This window comes from Salvelinus sp. IW2-2015, linkage group LG37 (assembly GCF_002910315.2).
Source record: "Salvelinus sp. IW2-2015 linkage group LG37, ASM291031v2, whole genome shotgun sequence".
NCBI classification, from domain to species: domain Eukaryota; kingdom Metazoa; phylum Chordata; class Actinopteri; order Salmoniformes; family Salmonidae; genus Salvelinus; species Salvelinus sp. IW2-2015.
In genome coordinates, this window is record NC_036876.1 from 5,438,536 (window position 1) to 5,457,766 (window position 19,231).

The 19,231-nt window shown below is 41.2% G+C and overlaps 1 protein-coding gene and 2 pseudogenes across 1 annotated transcript in view; 1 reads left to right on the top strand and 2 right to left on the bottom strand.

The window, feature by feature from the left end:
- Positions 1-1,518: 1,518 nt before the first annotated feature.
- LOC139023834 (oocyte zinc finger protein XlCOF6-like) lies at positions 1,519-11,552 on the bottom strand (annotated as a pseudogene).
- Positions 7,940-10,365, bottom strand: LOC139023818 (oocyte zinc finger protein XlCOF6-like; annotated as a pseudogene).
- Positions 11,553-13,756: 2,204 nt separating the features above from the next.
- Positions 13,757-19,231, top strand: part of LOC111960250 (neuralized-like protein 4) — a 34,133-nt gene continuing 28,658 nt past the window's right edge. Inside the window, 1 exon segment of the mRNA XM_070437943.1 lies at positions 13,757-13,940. Coding sequence (XP_070294044.1) covers positions 13,776-13,940 — 165 coding nt within the window. The 5' untranslated portion in view covers positions 13,757-13,775.

The following is a 19,231-nucleotide window of genomic DNA, read 5'->3' on the forward strand; positions in this document are numbered from 1 at the left end:
ATACATCATACAATTGTCCTACCTATTACAAGACAATTTGTGATTGGTTGATTCTGTCATTCCAAAATGCTGCTCTAATCGAAGTCAATGTCAACGACATTGGCTGGTCCCTTTTATTCAAAGCCTGGGGGTCTATTCAATGAGCGTTTAGCCCAGCTAGATTATTTCTACTAAGAGAATACCAAAGAAAAATTCTGATTGTATATTTTTTCTCTTGGATATTAACCCTTCTTTTTCCAATACAAACTGAAGAAATTGAAAATGAGATCATTACAATTAAGACAAAAAAATATTAAATCAACGAAAACAAAATTACAAATGATAATATATAAAAAATATATACAGATTTGTATCTATCCTTAGGCACTCTCTGAGGGCGTAGATGGCCCTGACGGTTCCCCACTGTGTGAAAACTCCTGGCCCTAACCACAAGCTGCAGTAGCCACAACTGGGGCCTGTTCAGGAAGGGGTTCAATTAATCTCACCCGGGAGCCCATGTAGGACTGTTTTACATTGGCTGAAAGTTGATTGCATTCGATTTGGAACGGGGCTGCCTCCCGGGCGTGAGCCAGGTGTCCTGTTTAAAGCTCACAGCGAAGTCGGCCCAAAACAAAATTAAGAAGGCCGCTCCTCCCTCCCCGCTTTCGGCCAGTGACTTGACGGTCCTTTGCCCGCTGCCCCGCGGCTCAGTATAATCAAATCCGCCCAAGGATGTTGTTACAGAATGTTCAGATTCAGATTCATTGGGAAAGACGGGCTCATTAGAATGGCTCGAACGGAATAAATATAATGATAACAAACACATCAAACACATGGTTTCCATGAGTTATACCATTCCATTCATCATTATGAGCCGTCCTCCCCTCAGCAGCCTCATGTAGAATAGATGATTGGTTGTCAGATAAAATGAACAGAGCTGACATGATTCCTTATTCTATTTCTAATCGGCAACTGTCAGAATGCAAGTGTGTGTGAATGAGGCCCACAATTCAGGGCGTTCCTGCACCCCCCCCCCCCAAGCATCTCATTGGTTCCTGCATGTGGCTTGTGTTTACATGACACTTTTGATATTCTGGATTTCCTCTGATTGTCTGTGCGATTAAAATGTGGGTTAAAAGGTAAATAAAAGCATGAGTTTTTCCACAGGCCGCAATCACACTCTTGAATGTTTCACATCATTGGATACAGCCCTGCATGATCTTGATGACTTCTAAACATGGAGATGTGTTAATTCAGGGACGCATCTGTCTGCTCACAGTATACTGTGAAATAAACTTATTGAGGGCGTGCGTCATTATTGAGTAGTTACTGGGTGAAAGTCTCTATTATTCATGTTTTGTAGTGACTATCATTATAGCCTTATATTTTACATGGTCAAAGTATGATTTGATCCAATGTTCTACAATACTGACATCTGTACAGATATTTTTTTCAAAACTAATGTGTGGTACTTTGCTCAATCATAGCCAAGTCTAACGGTTGTATATTGATTATCAAAGTAAACATATATGCTTGTAGTGAAATAAGAACATATTACAACTTTATTCACAATTTCAAAATTACAATGAATGACAAAGCATTGTCAGAATGAAAGATACAGGTTGTGCCTGTAACCTGCATCCAACCAGGGGGGAGTAATTTAAGAGGGGGGGGGGGGTTTGCTTTGTTTTCCATTTTTGTTACATGCACATTATTCAGACATAGTATTTTTATACAAGGTATTACATGTCAGAAATAGTTTGATATACACATTACACCTGAAATGGTACTCAGGCATTTCCGGTATGCATGATATGGTGTTTTCACTCCTAACTATTACACAGATTATGAGTTTCTAATCCCACCCCTCAATTACTCTCAGCCCATCCCACCTACCTCCAGAGACCACCATATCTTGATTTCCATGTACCATATATTTCCAATATACATTCTGATCCCCTCCAACATTAGAAAGATGAGAAATTGTAATTTCCAATGATAGACAATTCTTTTTTATAGTCAAACCAACACCGCAGCCCCTTGACAACCCTGAAACATATGGATTCTGAAATGGGTGAAATCCTTATATTTCTTGCCACATTTCCCACAGACGTGGGGTTCGGTGACAGAGTGAAGTTTCACTATGTGGGTTTTAAGGTAGGACGCCAGAGCAAAGGTTTTATCGCAGTGATCGCAGGTGAACGGCTTCTCTCCAGTGTGCAAGGCCGCATGGACTTTATATGATTCGTGTTGATAGAAACCCTTGCCACATTCGTCACAGGTATAAGTTGGATCTTCGGTGTGGGTGCGTTCATGTCTCTTGAGCCCACGTTCACCTTTGAAGCCTTTCCCACAGTGGCTGCACGCAAACGGCTTGCTGGTCAGGTGCGAAGCTTGATGAATCTTGAGGTAATAAGACCGAATAAAGGTCATTGGGCATTTGTCGCAAGCATACGGCTTGGAGTCCGTGTGTGTCTTCTTATGGTCGTTAAGAGTATACTTGGTTTTGAAACACATCTGACACTGAGTGCACTGGAATGCCCTCTCTTCTGAATGAACACTTGCGTGGATTTTCAAATTTTTATTCTCTGCGAAGCACTTTCCACATGTGGGACATTGGAATGGCTTCTCTCCCCTATGGACTGATGCTTGGTGCCGTTTGAGCTCAGAAGGAGTCTTGAAACCTTTCCCACACAATTCACAACGGTGAGCTCCTCCTCCACTGTGAGTTAGCTGGTGATTCTTGAGGTATTTTCAACCTTAACGAAGGCTTTTGGACATTTGTCACACGCATATGAATCTGAATTTGAATTAGTGCAACATTGTGGTTTCCTTGAGGCCACTTTTACTTTTAAAACACTTCTGACACACGAGGCATCGGAACGGTTTCTCTGTTGAATGAACACTTGCGTGAGTGTCCAAATAATGCTTTGTTGCAAAGCACTTCCCACATGTTGGACACTCAAGCGGCTTCTCTCTTCTGTGGACCACTGCTTGGTGTATTCGGAGCTTCCAAGCAGTCGGGAAACATTTTCCCGCATAATTCACAACATAAGGTTCTCTCCTGTGTGAGTCTGTTGATGCAGTTTTAAATTACTTGAATTCTTAAAAACCTTACCGCAATCCAGACAGTGGTGCTCTTTCTTGGTTGGTGGTAGTCTTGTTTTTCTTTATGTTGGGCCTTGGCTTTATGTTGTGAACATATTCGTCATTCGAGGTTTGTCCAGCTTTAGCACTCTCCTCCTCCCATTGGTCATCAGCGTTTTCCTCACTTCCGTCTGATTCTGCCGCTGTGGGTTGCGCTTCTATTCTCTTCTTCCTCCTGGGTCTGGTGGACATCACAGAGTCCCCACTGGGAGTTTGGGGTCTGCACTTGTGGCCTGATTGTCTGTAGACCTCTTGCTGCCTGTGTGTCTGTAGGCCTGCTTGCTGCCTGTGTGTCTGTAGGCCTGCTTGCTGCCTGTGTGTCTGTAGGCCTGCTTGCTGCCTTGTGTCTGTAGGCCTGCTTCTGCTTGCTTGCTGCTTGCTGCTGTCTTAGGCTGTTGCTTCCTGTTTGTCTGTAGGCCTGCTTGCTGCCTGTTTGTCTGTAATAGCCACCTGTTGATAGACTCAATGAGTGAGGGAGGAAGGTATTTTAGCTAGAGATATAAATGACTGTTCCATCGCTATGGTTTTAGCTCTGATCGTGGCCTCCTTCTTGACATTTGTAGTGTTGTCAGCCTCACCACTGGGAGTTGGCACGTCAACCTGAAAAAAAAAAAAAAAAGGATTGCAATTTTTGGAATTGTAACTCAGTCGCAGAGCAGCGCCCAAGGTACAACGGCAGTACCAGTCAACGGCAGTACCAGTTGGGATTCAAGGATAATAATAGTAATAGGATTCATTCTCACAGATAAATGTCAACCCCATGGTCGGACTGCACAATTCTTTAACATGTAAAATATAACATACCTCAAAATCCTCTGCAAACTCTGGTGATAAAGTGCTCCGTCCATCCTCCTTTCCTCTGTCTGTGGGGTTCTTTCCACTGTATTTTCAGGTACTTCCTTACCATCAGCCATCTCCAATAACTTCATTTTCAGAGATTTCATCTCACTTTGACTCTGGCATATCTCTGAACGCAATGCTTCAGTGCCTTTGGAGATCAACTGGTTGATTTTGGTGAGAGTCTGTTTCACGAACTGTTTCATCACACATGTCAACTGGACCTAGAATCAGAGAACAGATATACACTTATTTTTTATTCCACAACAACCTTTTTTCAAGCTGCTGATGTTTGTCATCATGAGTCTTGCACTGGAGCAGGGTTGCCATGTCATCGGTTCTCTCGCCAAATTAGCCTACATTGAAAATGATGTTGCGGGTTGTGTGTTTTTGGGCATATATATATATATATATATATATATAGCATTCATGCTGCCATGGCATTTTTCTTTTTAAAAAATCATATAGATTTCATTTCGCTGTGACCTGCTGCAGCTGACTATTAAGCAATCTGTTGCTGAGTGAATGGTGGGGAGGGTCGGAATGGTGTTTGTGTTGAGACAGGGTTTTCCAAACTCGGTCCTGGGGCCCCCCTGATAATGAGTTGGTTATTATAATGCAAGGGCAAAAACTAAAATGGGGGGGAGACCTAGTTTGGGAAACCCTGAGAGATCGCAGAGTCACGTGAGTGACAGAGGAGACGGAGCAGCACGCGGGCAGGCGTGACAACTTTTCACCAGTTGTAGGTAGGCTATTTAGAGCATCATTATGGAGACACCTATTTCCAACGCTTTTTCCATGAAACATATTAACGCTCTAGAACTGATGCGTATCAAGTAATAATGGCAACAAAGCACTGGAAAACGTCTTTAGGAGCACTAGAGCGCATTAGATACTGTTGCTTGGAGGTGGTTTGAACTGGACTTCACTTATAGAAAACCGTATTAGGCGACGGGTTTCACTCAGTTCTTGGGTCTCGAGCACCGCGTGAGTAGAAATTTGAAATGGAAGTTATGGAACTCCCTTGCGTGCTTCTGTTACAGGGAAAAGTCCACAATGAAACGAACATTAAATGTGGAGAATGATACATTTGCATATGTTGGCCATCAAGTAGCCTAATAATCAAATGTAGCCTACCATTTGATACAATAAATATGTTGAAATGATGATCACTGGAGTCATTGCAAATCAATTTGTGCCACTTGTGTAGCGTACCTAGAGCTGGCAATTAGATTCAATAAATAGCCTATACCTTTACTTATTGTTGTTGTAGCCTTGCGTTATTATGCAATTATTAATGGCCATGTTTAGTTAATTAAAATTGGAAATGATCAATTGTGATCATTGTCACTGCTCTATCACAATTGCCAATAAACTGTGGTTAGAATGCAATTAACGGTATCAGTCAGATTAGGCTAGGGGTAAAAAAACTAACACTGGCTGTTGTTGACAAGCATATTCAGTTCGTATCCATATTATGAATCACATTTGAATCAGTGATTAAAATTACGACCCCAGCCTATTCCAGCAGGCTATTGGGCAACACAAATACTTCTTACCTCGAATCGCCTCACTACTCATGCTGAATAAATGAGTCTGTCAATTTGAACTAAGCAAGCTGCTAAATAGTTCAGTTTAGGCGACATCTTGCCTACGCTACTGTTGGCCATCTGAAATGAGATCCAGGCCTATCATACTGTCTTTGTGGCCTGCATCTAGCTAAGCACACCATGGCAAAGTTGAATTAATCATAAACCAAGATTTTAGAAATKACAAGTGAATCTCGCAAATAGGCAATTTATAGCAGTTTATAGTCTTGACATCTGGCACATAATAATGGCACAATTGCCAGAAAATAGCCAAAAGAATTGTGATTCTTGCGCAGAGACTTCGTGATCCTCTGTCCAACTTTCATCACTCAAACTCTACTGTCGGATTTATCTATAGTTATGCACATGTGCAAAGGCAATGTATTTACAATTATAAACTAGGTGGTTTGACCCCTGAATGCTGATTGGCTGACAGCCGTGGTATATCAGACAATTATTTTTACTGGTCTAATTATGTTGGTAACCAGTTTATAATAGCAATAAGGTACTGCGTTGCGTCGTGCATAAGAACTGCCCTTAGTGGTGGTATATTGACCATATACCAAACCCCCTTTGGCCTTAATGCTTAATCATTTCAGTCAAATTAGTTAAATCGACATCCATTGATGAAAAATTATCTGGCAAATTTGATAAGGTTGAATTATGTTTTTTTCTTGCTTTATTACGTCACGTTAACTCGCAATAACTATTATTTTGATAGAAAACCATTTTTTTGTCTTACGTCGATATTTAAATGATAATGCCGGAGAAGCTGGTGTTTGGAGGATATATTGGCACGGGTGTTGTTTCGTCTCGGGCCGGCAAACCGTGCCAATATATCCACCCAAAAGCACCGGCTTCGAGGGCATTATCACTTTTTTATATACATGGGTGGTTGTTAAGGCATTTATTTTAAAGTCATAGATTTAGCCAGTGGTAACTTGTGGAATAGACACTGGCTGGAATGCGGTTTTAACCAATCAGCATTCAGGATTAGACCCACCCGTTGTATGATCATTCTTCACTCCATAACGTTATTCAATTAAAATAACTTTTATTTCCTGGGAGGGGACTTCATGTGTGGTGAAGAATGGTACATACAAGACACATAACACAAAAACATGTAGGCTACAGTACAATACAAATAAAAACTTAAGTTAAGGAATTTGATGGATGTTGCCACAAAACTAGAAGCTGCTCTCAGATTTTTTTTTATGGAGAAAGTGTTTATTGGTTCAAATGTGGCAGCTCTCTTGGCTGCCAGAAAAATAAATTGGCTCGTTTTTCCAGCATTGTGGGCGGGTTTTGAGAAATATTAACACAACCTGGCAACCCTACCCTGGATGCAGTTTCCTTCAGATGGGCCAGCAGCAAAGTAAAAATGGGCTATATCGTAAAAATATATAAAAACACAGCATTAGGGTTAGCAGTGTGGTTAATGTTAGGTTTAAAATCAGATTTGATGACATTGTGGCTGTGCCAGCTAGTGACCACTCTGCAGAGTTGCCTCCAGTATTTTATTTATTTAATCTTTATTTAAACTACAGTACATGAGTCTTCTCAATAAATGCCAACCTGCACTATCAATAGCAAACTAATTAGCACATATGTTAACAGTTTGAATTTGTAGAAGTAAAGTTTGCCACTTACTTTAACCTCCAACTTGGATTCTCTTTCAAATTCCCCAGTCTCCCCTGCGTCAATGTCTGTCCTGTCTTGTGTGGAAAAGACCGCCATACATTTGTCAATTTCATCCTCCAACGACGTCATTAATTCATCCATAACAAATACCAACTCATTATGGAAAGGATCAGGCTGCCACATCTTGATTTTGGTAGTAAATTAGCAATCAACCGCTAACGTTAAAATGTTAAGGACAACAACGCACCAACGGATGTATTCTTCTACGAGAAGCTTGACATTGCTGTATATTATATTGAAAGGCGCGTTACTGCCACCTGCTGTACTGGATGTTAACACGTAGTCCCTCATCCAACAGCCTCGTGCGCCCTCTAGTGGTCGGTCTTGTAGCACGTTCTCTGCAACTTCGCATCGAAACAACGAAGGAAATAATGCAGTCTTTCGCTGTACAGATGTTTTCTTCATAGCACACTTTCGGTGCAAATTATTTCCATAAAATAATGTGATATCTCAATGCACCGCAACGGATAATGTCCCATTCCGTGAGCAAGGCATCTACTCCTGTCGAGTCATCATAATGACTTGGATTTGCAATATCCAGCTGACTCACGCACTGCAATCATTGATTGATCTCTATTTTAATGTATACGTATTATTAACGAACAGTATCATTGAAGCATAATGCATGCCTTATATAGCGATGCCTGTCTGGATGCTGAACGAACCAGACACTGGTTCTACGCGTTTCCCTTTCTAAGAGGTAAGTATATACCGCCACCTGTTGTGCACTACTAGATAGTGCATTGACTTTGCTAAAGGGTCTGTTGATGGTGTTTTCCTGGTGAAGTCACATGGTCATGTGAAAACTCCTGGTCCTAACCACAAGCTACAGCGGCCACAACTGGGGCCTGTTCAGGAAGATGTTGTTACAGAATGTTAAATTCAGAAACGTGTCGTGTAGAACAGATATGATTGGTTGTTAGAATAAGGAATCGTGTCAGCTCTATTCATTCTATTTCTATAGGCAACTGACAGAATGTTTCACATCATTGGATACAGCCCTGCATGATCTTGATGACTTCTAAACATGGAGATGTGTTAATTCAGGGAGGCATCTGTCTGCTCAATGTATTACTGTGAAATAAACTTATTGAGGGCTTGAGTCGTTATTGAGTAGTTACTGGGTGAAAGTCTCTATTATTCATGTTTTGTAGTGACTATCATTATAGCCTAATATTTTACATGGTCAAAGTATGATTTTTTCAAATGTTCATCTATTCCACAATACTGACATCCATATAAAAAATGACTTAAAAACAAATGTGTGGTACTGCGCTCTATCATAGCCAAGTCTAAAGGTTGTATATTGATTAACAAGTAAACACATGTTTGTAGTGAAACAAGAACATTACAACTATAATCACAATTCCAAAATAACAATGAATGACAAAGCATTGTCAGAATGAAAGTTACAGGTTGTGCCTTTAACCTGCATCCAACCAGAGGTGCAATTTAAGAGGGTTATAAATCCCCTAATATGTTAAATTTTTWAATTTATTACTGGCCAAGTCTGTATACATCAAAAAAATCTATTCAAAACAAATGTTATTGGTACTGTGCAAGGAAACATGCATGTTTGTAGTGAAAACATAACATATTACAACTTCACAATTCAAAATAACAATAAAAAGTCAAATCAATGCCACAGCCTCCTCTTGACAACCCTGAAACATATGGATTCTGAAATGGGTGAAATCCTTATATTTCTTGCCACATTTCCCACAGACGTGGGGTTTGTTGACAGAGTGATGATTTGCGATGTGGGTTTTAAGGTAGGACGCCAGGGCAAAGGTTTTACTGCAGTAATCACAGGTGAACGGCTTCTCTCCGGTGTGCAAGGCCGCATGGACTTGAAACGATTCGTGTTGATAGAAACCCTTGCCACATTCGTCACAGGTATAAGGTGGGTCTTCGGTGTGGGTGCGTTCGTGTCCCTTGAGCCCACGTTCACCTTTGAAGCCTTTCCCACAGTGGCTGCACGCGAATGGCTTGCTGGTCAGGTGCGAGATTTCATGCCTTCTGAGGTAATGCGACCGAATAAAGGTCATTGGGCATTTGTCGCAAGCATACGGCTTGGAGTCCGTGTGTGTCTTCTTATGGGCGTTAAGAGTATACTTGGTTTTGAAACACATCTGACACTGAGTGCACTGGAATGCTCTCTCTCCTGAATGAACACTTGTGTGAATTTTCAAATTGGTCTTTGTTGCGAAGCACTTCCCACATGTGGGACATTGGAATGGCTTCTCTCCCCTATGGACTGATGCTTGGTGCTGTTTGAGCTGAGAAGGAGTCTTGAAACCTTTCCCACACAATTCACAACGGTGAGCTCCTCCTCCACTGTGAGTTAGCTGGTGATTCTTGAGGTATTTCAACTTAACGAAGGCTTTTGGACATTTGTCACAGCATATGAATCTGAATTTGAACGGTGCATCATTGTGTGTTCCTTGAAGCCCTTTTTACTTTAAAACACTTCTGACACACGAGGCATCGGAACGGTTTCTCTGTTGAATGAACACTTGCGTGAGTGTCCAAATAACTCTTGTTTGCAAAGCACTTCCCACATGTTGGACACTCAAGTGGCTTTCTTCTTCTGTGAACCACTGCTTGGTGTATTCTTAGCTTCCAAGCAGTCGGGAAACATTTCCCGCATAATTCACAACAATAAGGTCTCTCTCCTGTGTGAGTCTGTTGATGCAGTTTTAAATTACTTGAATTCTTAAAACCTTACCGCAATCAGACAGTGGTGCTCTTTCTTGGTGTGGTAGTCTTGTTTTTCTTTATGTTGGGCCTTGGCTTTATGTTGTGAACATATTCGTCATTCGAGGTTTGTCCAGCTTTAGCACTCTCCTCCCCCCCATTGGTCATCAGCGTTTTCCTCACTTCCGTCTGATTCTGCCGCTGTGGGTTGCACTTCTATTCTCTTCTTCCTCCTGGGTCTGGTGGACATCACAGAGTCCCCACTGGGAGTTTGGGGGTCTGCACTTGTGGCCTGATTGTCTATAGACCTACTTGCTGCCTGTTTGTCTGTAGGCCTGCTCGCTGCCTGTTTGTCTGTAATAGCCACCTGTTTGATAGACTCAATGAGTGAGGAGGAAGGTATTTTAGCTAGAGATATAATGACTGTTCACTCGCTATGGTTTAGCTCTGATCGTGGCTTCCTTCTTGACATTTGTAGTGTTGTCAGCCTCACACTGGGAGGTGCACGTCAACCTGAAGAAAAAGATTGAGCTGTTTTTGGAATTGAAATCAGCCGAGAGAGCAGAGCCCAAAGGCAGTACCAGTCAGTCCTAGGATTCAAGGATTTTTTATTTTACCTTCATTTAACTGGCAAGTCAGTTAAGAATAAATTCTTATTTTCAATGACAGCCTAGGAACAGTGGGTTAACAGCCTTGTTCAGGGGCAGAACGACAGAACGATTTTTACATTGTCAGCTTGGGGATTCGATTTTGCAACCTTTCGGTTACTAGTCCAACGCTCTAACCACTAGGCTACCTGCCGCCCCGGATAATAATAGTAGTAGGCTCATTCTCAAAGATAACTTCAACTCCATGGATAACTTCAACCCCCACGATTCTTGCAAACATGTAAATATAACATACCTCAAAATCCTCTGCAAACTCTGGTGATAAAGGTGCTTCCGTCCATTCTTCTTCCTTTCTCTGTCTGTGGGGTTCTTCCACTGTATTTTAAGTACTTCCTTACCATCAGCCATCTCCAATAACTTCATTTTCAGAGATTTCATCTCACTTTGACTCTGGCATATCTCTGAACGCAGTGCTTCAGTGCCTTTGGAGATCAACTGGTTGATTTTGGTGAGAGTCTGTTTTACGAACTGTTTCATCACACATGTCAACTCGACCTACAATCAGAGAACAGGCTACTTATTTGTCATTCAACAACAAGCTGTATCCAAGCTGGTTATATAAAACAAATGATTAACACGGAAGATAACATTTCGTATTTGTAGAAGTAAAGTCGGCCACTTACTTTTACCTCCAACTTGGATTCTCTTTCAATTTCCCCTGTCTCTCCTGCATCAATGTCTGTGCTGTATTGTGTTGAGGACACCGAGAACGCCATACATTTGTCAATTTCCTCCTCCAACGACATCATTAATTCATTCATAATAGAGACCAACTCATTGTGGACAGGATCGGGCTGCCACATCTTGTATTTGGTAGTTAATTATCAACCGCTAATGTTACATTTTAAACAAAAAACTGATGAAGTTGAACACACGGAAATATCAAAGACAGTACAGTAGATATATACTTCTGCCAGCTTGACATGACATAGAAAGGTGCATTACTGCCACCTGCTGTACTGGATGTCAAAACTTAGTCCCTCCTCCAACAGCCTCGTGCGCCCTCTAGTGGTCCATCTTTATTTTTTGTAATTTAGCAGACGCCATTAACCAGAGCGATTTACAGGAGCAATTCGGGTTAAGTGCCCTTGCTCAAGGGCACATTGATAGATTTTCACCTAATTAGCTCAGGGATTTGAACCAGCAACCTTTCGGTTACTGGCCCAACGCTCTTAACTGCTAGGCTACCATCTTGTAACATGAGTCCTGCAACTTTTCCATCAAAACAGTGAAGAAAATAGAGCAGTGGAGGTGTCATATAAAACCTCTGTCCAACAGGGAAATGGTTCCAATCATTTTTACACCATTAATTTTCCCCATAGAGAATTTTAGAAACACTTAAAATAAGGGCTGTGTTTCGTGTAGGCTTACCCTCGGGTGACGTTTTGATAACCATGTAATCTCTCTCGGACAAGGTGGCTTTTATTAAAATATACGTTTCTATTTACTCTCAGATTCTAAAATGTTAATTAGCATCAAAGTAGACATCATCCCTGCAAGCTCCTGCACGTCATCTCTAGCTGACACCTTTGCTAACAGGTATTGTGTCAATTGAAAACTTTCCCAAGACAGTTCACAGAATTGTCAATTTAATGAAATGTAGCAAATTTATTTATTACTACATGTAGCTAACATTAGATAGCTACTGCAGAGATGCTTACTTTTGCCTCGTTTCAGCAGTCTCGTTCAGGTCCTCATGGCATTTGTAGTTCTTTATGATAGCCACATTAGCAGCTAATTAGCATTACATTTTGGGGGGTAAATACGAAAGTCACCTTGTCCTAGAAAGATTTACATGGTTATCAAAACGTCACAMCAGGGTAAGCTTACACGAAACACAGCTCTTATTTTAAGTGTTTCTAAAATCTCCTATTAGAATAATGATTGGATCTATTTCCTTGTTTGACCGCTATGTTTTATAGGTAATATGACTCATACTGTGGTACTATATAATGGAGTCTTTCACTGTAAAAATGTTTTCTTCATAGCTCAATTTTGGGCAAAATTATTTCCATAAAATAATGTGATATTTCAATACACAGCAACTGATAATGTCCCATTCAGTGACCAAGGCATACTTATGTCAAGTCATCATAATGACTTGGATTTGCAATATCCAGCTGACTCACGCACTGCTATCAATGATTGATTTCTATTTTAATATTTATGCATTATTAATGAACAGTATCATCGTAGCATAATGCATGCCTTATATAGTGCTACCTGTCTGGATGCTGAATGAACCAGAAACTGTAAGTTCTATGTGCTTGAAATTCCCAGTGGTGTAAAGTACAGATCCGTGACTTTTTTTCAATTTTCGCTTAAGTAAAACTACTTTAAAGTACTACTTAAGTATTTTTGGGGGGATATCTGTACTTTACTTTACTATTTATATTTTTGACAACTATTACTTTTACTTCACTACATTCCTAAAGAAAATTATATACTTTTTACTCCATACATTTTCATACAAAGTACTCGGTACATTTTGAATTCTTAGCAGGACAGAAAATGGGCCAATTCGCACACTTATCAAGAGAACATTCCTGGTCATCTCTACTGCCTCTGATCTGGCAGACTTTAAATGATGTCTGAGTGTTAGTGTGACCCTGGCTATCCGTAAATAAATAAATAATAAATAAAATATAAGGAATGTGTAATTATTTGTACTTTTACTTTGATACTTAAGTATATTCTAGCAACTACATTTACTTTTGATACTTAAGTATATTTAAAACCAAAGACTTTTAGACCTTTACTCAAGTAGTATTTTACTGGGTGACTTTCACTTTTACTTGAGTCATTTTCTATTAAGGTACCTTTACTTTTACTCAAGTATGAAAATGTAGTACTTTTTCCACCACTGGAAATTCCTGGTTTCAAAGCGTTTATATTAAGTTGTGGTTTATGGTAGAAGTATGCATATAAATCAAGGCCCATTCTCGGAAATCAGTGATAAATGTTCTGTTGATTGATTGGATTGATTATGGGGAGAAAGCGCGCTACCACACTTGCATATAGCAATTTTGCTCGCTTGACCTTATGCCGTTCATCTTAAAAAAAAGTGGGCGTTTATTTCGAGTTACATGCAAAAGAAAAAACGGAGCTTTATATTGTCGCAAACCCGTGTGTCGCGAAGCAAGCCGCCCCTGTGAAGATGGCGGCTGAGCTGCACCCGTGTAGCGGAAAGCTAATCGGACTGTCGAATTCGAACCGAACCGCTCAGCGGAACCAACCAGTCCAGGAGTTTAACAACGGTTTGGTTCTAAGCAGAGAGCCGCTGAAAGATCGTGATGTATTCACCGTCCGTATTGACAAGAAGGTAAATAGAACTGTCACTTTCGGAAGGGGGAGAGTGCAGCTAACGCGTTAGTGCCAGTGGGGACGGGGTCTCTTGTCCGCAGTGGTGCTCGTACCTTCTATTCAGTGCTGCTTGGGCGTGCGCTGTATGACAATCAAGCAGTACGGGATTTACAGCTATAAGTTTAGTTATATCCTGTCCAAAATGCACTAACATTTTTGTAATGGCCTATTGACAACTGAAAGTGTTTAACATAATTCGCGAGTTAGCATGGGGTGGTGTTTGTGTGGTCCAGTTAATGTTTTTGAAGGTGGCTAGCTACGTTAGCTAGTTTAGACGGCTAACTAGCATATCTTTGCTACCGATTTCAAGTCTAGCTCTACAGTAGTTATCTAAGTTATAGCTAACGTTAGCCGTACTAGCGAGCTTTTTTGGTGTGTTGATCGAACCAGTAGGTGCATCGCTGTCAACACAATAGGTTAACGTTAGTTAGTTTTCAACGACTTGCTACTAGTTAACTAGTTAGTTAGACTAGTTTAGTCAATTGCCTATTATTACCACGACCAACATCGAGCCAGATGGGTTCAGTTGAATATAAAACTTAGCTCGTTTAACGTTAGTCATGAGTTTGCTTGGTTGACATGCAAGGTAGAGCTAACGTTAGCTAGGTAGATCATTTTTGACAGCAGCACTCCAACTAGCTAGCTAGCCACAGTCACTTGGTTGACAGCAGCATTTCAGTTAGTGACATGTCCAGCTAGTACTAGCTAGTAGTCAGAGGACGTCTACCTAATGACATCTAGACGAGAGAAGCATACTGGTTGATTCAAGTTAACCTATCTGTCAGGTAGCCCCTATGTCACTACTGTGTTCTTGACCATAGATGCATAGAGTAGAACCCCATTTAATATATTCTCGGTGGTCTTGATAAGCAAAAGACGGCGGGTAAAGGGCAAAGCAGATCTCAGTATTATCCTAGTTGGTGCATTGTCATCTCGAGGTAGAAGTTGCATTCACCCCTAACCACAGCTCTTTGGTCAGATAATTTACACATTTTGACAAAAACAACTGACCGGTCTGCTAGGGGAAAACCTCTCCCTATTCTGCACAGGCTTATTCCTGAAAAACATAACTGTAGTTTCTATGTGATGCACATTGTTTTGAGCCCTAATCTATCATCATGTAGTCTTAGGCTAACGGTTAGTTACTGTTATAGGTCTACCTGCCTGTGCAGCATTTAGACTCCTTATCACTATGCCGACCGCAGCAACTAGTTTGCCTGTTATCCAATTATAATGGCAGATAGCCGGCCTGTTGCCATGATTACTGGTCTGCTGGCCTGGTGGTGTGTCAACAACATAGCAGCAGTCAGTGTCCCTCTCAAACCTGTGTGGGTTGTTGGCAGAGGGCATTAGTACTGTTTCCTCCAATGCCTAGGTGCCAACTGGGGTGCCACACAGCTCAGTGAACACATAGAGGGCACCAGAACATATGGTCCTTATCTTTAATCGGCGAGAAAAAATCCTTAAAATAAAAAGAGACGTTTACTGTAGCAGTTTTGCACAGATCCATACAGCTATATAGCCTCCATCCGACGAAACTACACTCCTGCCACACTTCCCGAGTTACGCTTACACGTAGGTGTTCAGAGCCTGCTAGATTGTTATTTAGCGCAGGTGGTTGCCTCTTGTCTTTCGTCTGTTTTTTGTAAACAAGCATTGTAACATGGAGATATGGCCGTGTGAGAACATGGATCCATATCTGTAATTGCATGAGGGATATCAATATGTATGTTAGTGCAACAAACATGGCATTGTTGCTACAGTAATGCTTGTAGTGAATTCACATTGGTTGAGCTTGCTCTTGTGTTCTATCCAAATGCACCAAAACCAAGCTGGTAGATTCATATATGCAATGCATTTTCACGCTTCATATCCAAATCGTCTACAGTACCAGTCGAACGTTTGGACACACCTACTCATTCAAGGGTTTCATTTTTACTATTTTCTACATTGTAGAATAATAGTGAAGACATCAAAACTATGAAATATCACATAGGGAATCATGTAGTAGCCAAAAAATTGTTAAACAAATCAAAATATATTTGAGGTTCTTCAAAGTAGCCACCCTTTGCCTTGATGACTGCTTTGCACACTCTTGGCATTCTCTCAACCAGCTTCACCTGGAATGTTTTTCCAACAGTCTTGAAGGAGTTCCCACATATGCTGAGCACTTGTTGGCTGCTATTCCTTCTCTGCGGTCCGACTCATCCCAAACCATCTCAATTGGGTTGAGGTCGGGTGATTGTGGAGGTCAGGTCATCTGATGCAGCACTCCATCACTCTCCTTCTTAGTCAAATAGCCTGGAGGTGTGTTGTCCTGTTGAAAAAAAAAATGATAGTCCCACTAAGCGCAAACCAGATGGGATGGCGTATCGCTGCAGAATGCTGTGCCAGCCATGATGGTTAAGTGTGCCTTGAATTCTAAATATGTCACTGACAGTGTCACCAGCAAAGCCCAAATCAAATTTTATTGTTAGCACACATGTTTAGCAGATGTTATTGTGGGTGTAGCGAAATGCTTGTGTTTCTAGCTCCAACAGTGCTGTAATATCTAACAAGTAATATATACAGTGGGGAGAACAAGTATTTGATACACTGCCGATTTTGCAGGTTTTCCTACTTAGAAAGCATGTCAAAGCAAAAATCTAGAAAATCACATTGTATGATTTTTAAGTAATTAATTTGCATTTTATTGCATGACATAAGTATTTGATACATCAGAAAAGCAGAACTTAATATTTGGTACAGAAACCTTTGTTTGCAATTACAGAGATCATACGTTTCCTGTAGTTCTTGACCAGGTTTGCACACACTGCAGCAGGCCCACTCCTCCCTACAGATCTTCTCCAGATCCTTCAGGTTTCGGGGCTGTTGCTGGGCAATACGGACTTTCAGCTCCCTCCAAAGATTTTCTATTGGGTTCAGGTTTGGAGACTGGCTAGGCCACTCCAGGACCTTGATGCTTCTTACGGAGCCACTCCTTAGTTGCCCTGGCTGTGTGTTTCGGGTCGTTGTCATGCTGGAAGACCCAGCCACGACCCATCTTCAATGCTCTTACTGAGGGAAGGAGGTTGTTGGCCAAGATCTCACGATACATGGCCCCATCCATCCTCCCCTCAATACGGTGCAGTCGTCCTGTCCCCTTTGCAGAAAAGCCTCCCCAAAGAATGATGTTTCCACCTCCATGCTTCACAGTTGGGATGGTGTTCTTGGGGTTGTACTCATCCTTCTTCTTCCTCCAAACACGGCGAGTGGAGTTTAGACCAAAAAGCTCTATTTTTGTCTCATCAGACCACATGACCTTCTCCCATTCCTCCTCTGGATCATCCAGATGGTCATTGGCAAACTTCAGACGGGCCTGGACATGCGCTGGCTTGAGCAGGGGGACCTTGCGTGCGCTGCAGGAATTTAATCCATGACGGCGTAGTGTGTTACTAATGGTTTTCTTTGAGACTGTGGTCCCAGCTCTCTTCAGGTCATTGACCAGGTCCTGTCGTGTAGTTCTGGGCTGATCCCTCACCTTCCTCATGATCATTGATGCCCCACGAGGTGAGATCTTGCATGGAGCCCCAGACCGAGGGTGATTGACCGTCATCTTGAACTTCTTCCATTTTCTAATAATTGCGCCAACAGTTGTTGCCTTCTCACCAAGCTGCTTGCCTATTGTCCTGTAGCCCAAATACTTATGTCATGCAAATTAATTACTTAAAAATCATACAATGTGATTTTCTGGATTTTTGTTTTAGATTCCGTCTCTCACAGTTGAAGTGTACCTATGATACAAATTACAGACCTCTACATGCTTTGTAAGTAGGAAAATCTGGAAAATCGGCAGTGTATCAAATTCTCCCCACTGTATATCATCAGGTTGGTGGCTAAAATTGTCTTCATTATGTAACACACTGCCAACAAAACCTTCAAAATTGGCAGTGTATCAAATACTTGTTCTCCCCACTGTAACAATTTCACAACAATACACACAAATCTAAGTAATGGAATTAAGAATTGTATAAATATATGGACGAGCTATGTCAGAGCGCCATAGACTAAGATACAGTAGAATAGAATCACACCTCCATGCTTCACGGTGGGAACCACACATGCGGAGATCATCCGCTCACCTGCTCTGCGTCTCACAAAGACACGGCGGTTGGAACCAAAAATCTCAAATTTGGACTGCAGACCAAAGGACAGATTTCCACCGGTCTAATGTCCATTGCTTGTGTTTCTTGGCCCAAGCAAGTCTATTCTTCTTATTGGTGTCCTTTAGTAGTGGTTTATTTGCAGCAATTTGACCCCGAAGGCCTGATTCACGTAGTCACCTCTGAACAGTTGAGGTTGAGATGTGTCTGTTACTTGAACTCTATAGCATTTATTTGGGCTGGTAACTCTAATGCATTTATCCTCTGCAGCAGAGGTGACTCTGGGTCTTCCTTTCCTTTCCTGTGGTGGTCCTCTTGAGAGACAGTTTCATCATAGCGCTTGATGGTTTTTGCTACTGCACTTGAAGAAACATTCAAAGTTCTTGAAATGTTCTGTATTGACTGACCTTCATGTCTTAAAGTAATGATGGACTTTCATTTCTCTTTGCTTATTTGAGCTGTTCTTGCCGTAATATGGACTTTTACTGTATACCACCCCTACCTTGTCACAACACAACTGATTGGCTCAAACACATTAAGAAGGAAAGAAATTCCACAAATGAACTTTTAACAAGGCACACCTGTTAATTGAAATGTATTCCAGGTGACTACCTCATGAAGCTGGTTGAGAGAGTGCAAAGCTGTCATCAAGGCAAAGTGTGGCTACTTTTAAGAATCTCAAATATATTTAGATTTGTTTAACACTTTTTKGGGGGTTACTACATGCTTCCACATGTTATTTCATGGGTTAGGGTTAGTCTTGATAGTCTTCACTATTATTCTAAAATGTAGACAATAATGAAAAAACATTGAATGAGTAGGTGTCCATACTTTTGACTGGTACTTTTTTATAAGTAACACCATTGAGTTGCAAAATCAAATTTTAGATTCTTTAGAATGATTTAGACGTGCGTGAAAATGCCTAATATAGGTACCATTAACTTGCACTGGATTTCTGACACACATGCTAAAAAGTTAGCATTTGAAACAGTCATCAGGTAAACAAAATCAAAGCATGGGTTGCTGTCATACCTGGTACATTGACAGCTTACAGTGTAAGAAAACCACAAATTAAGTTGGGTGAACTATCCCTTTAACAATTTGGGGG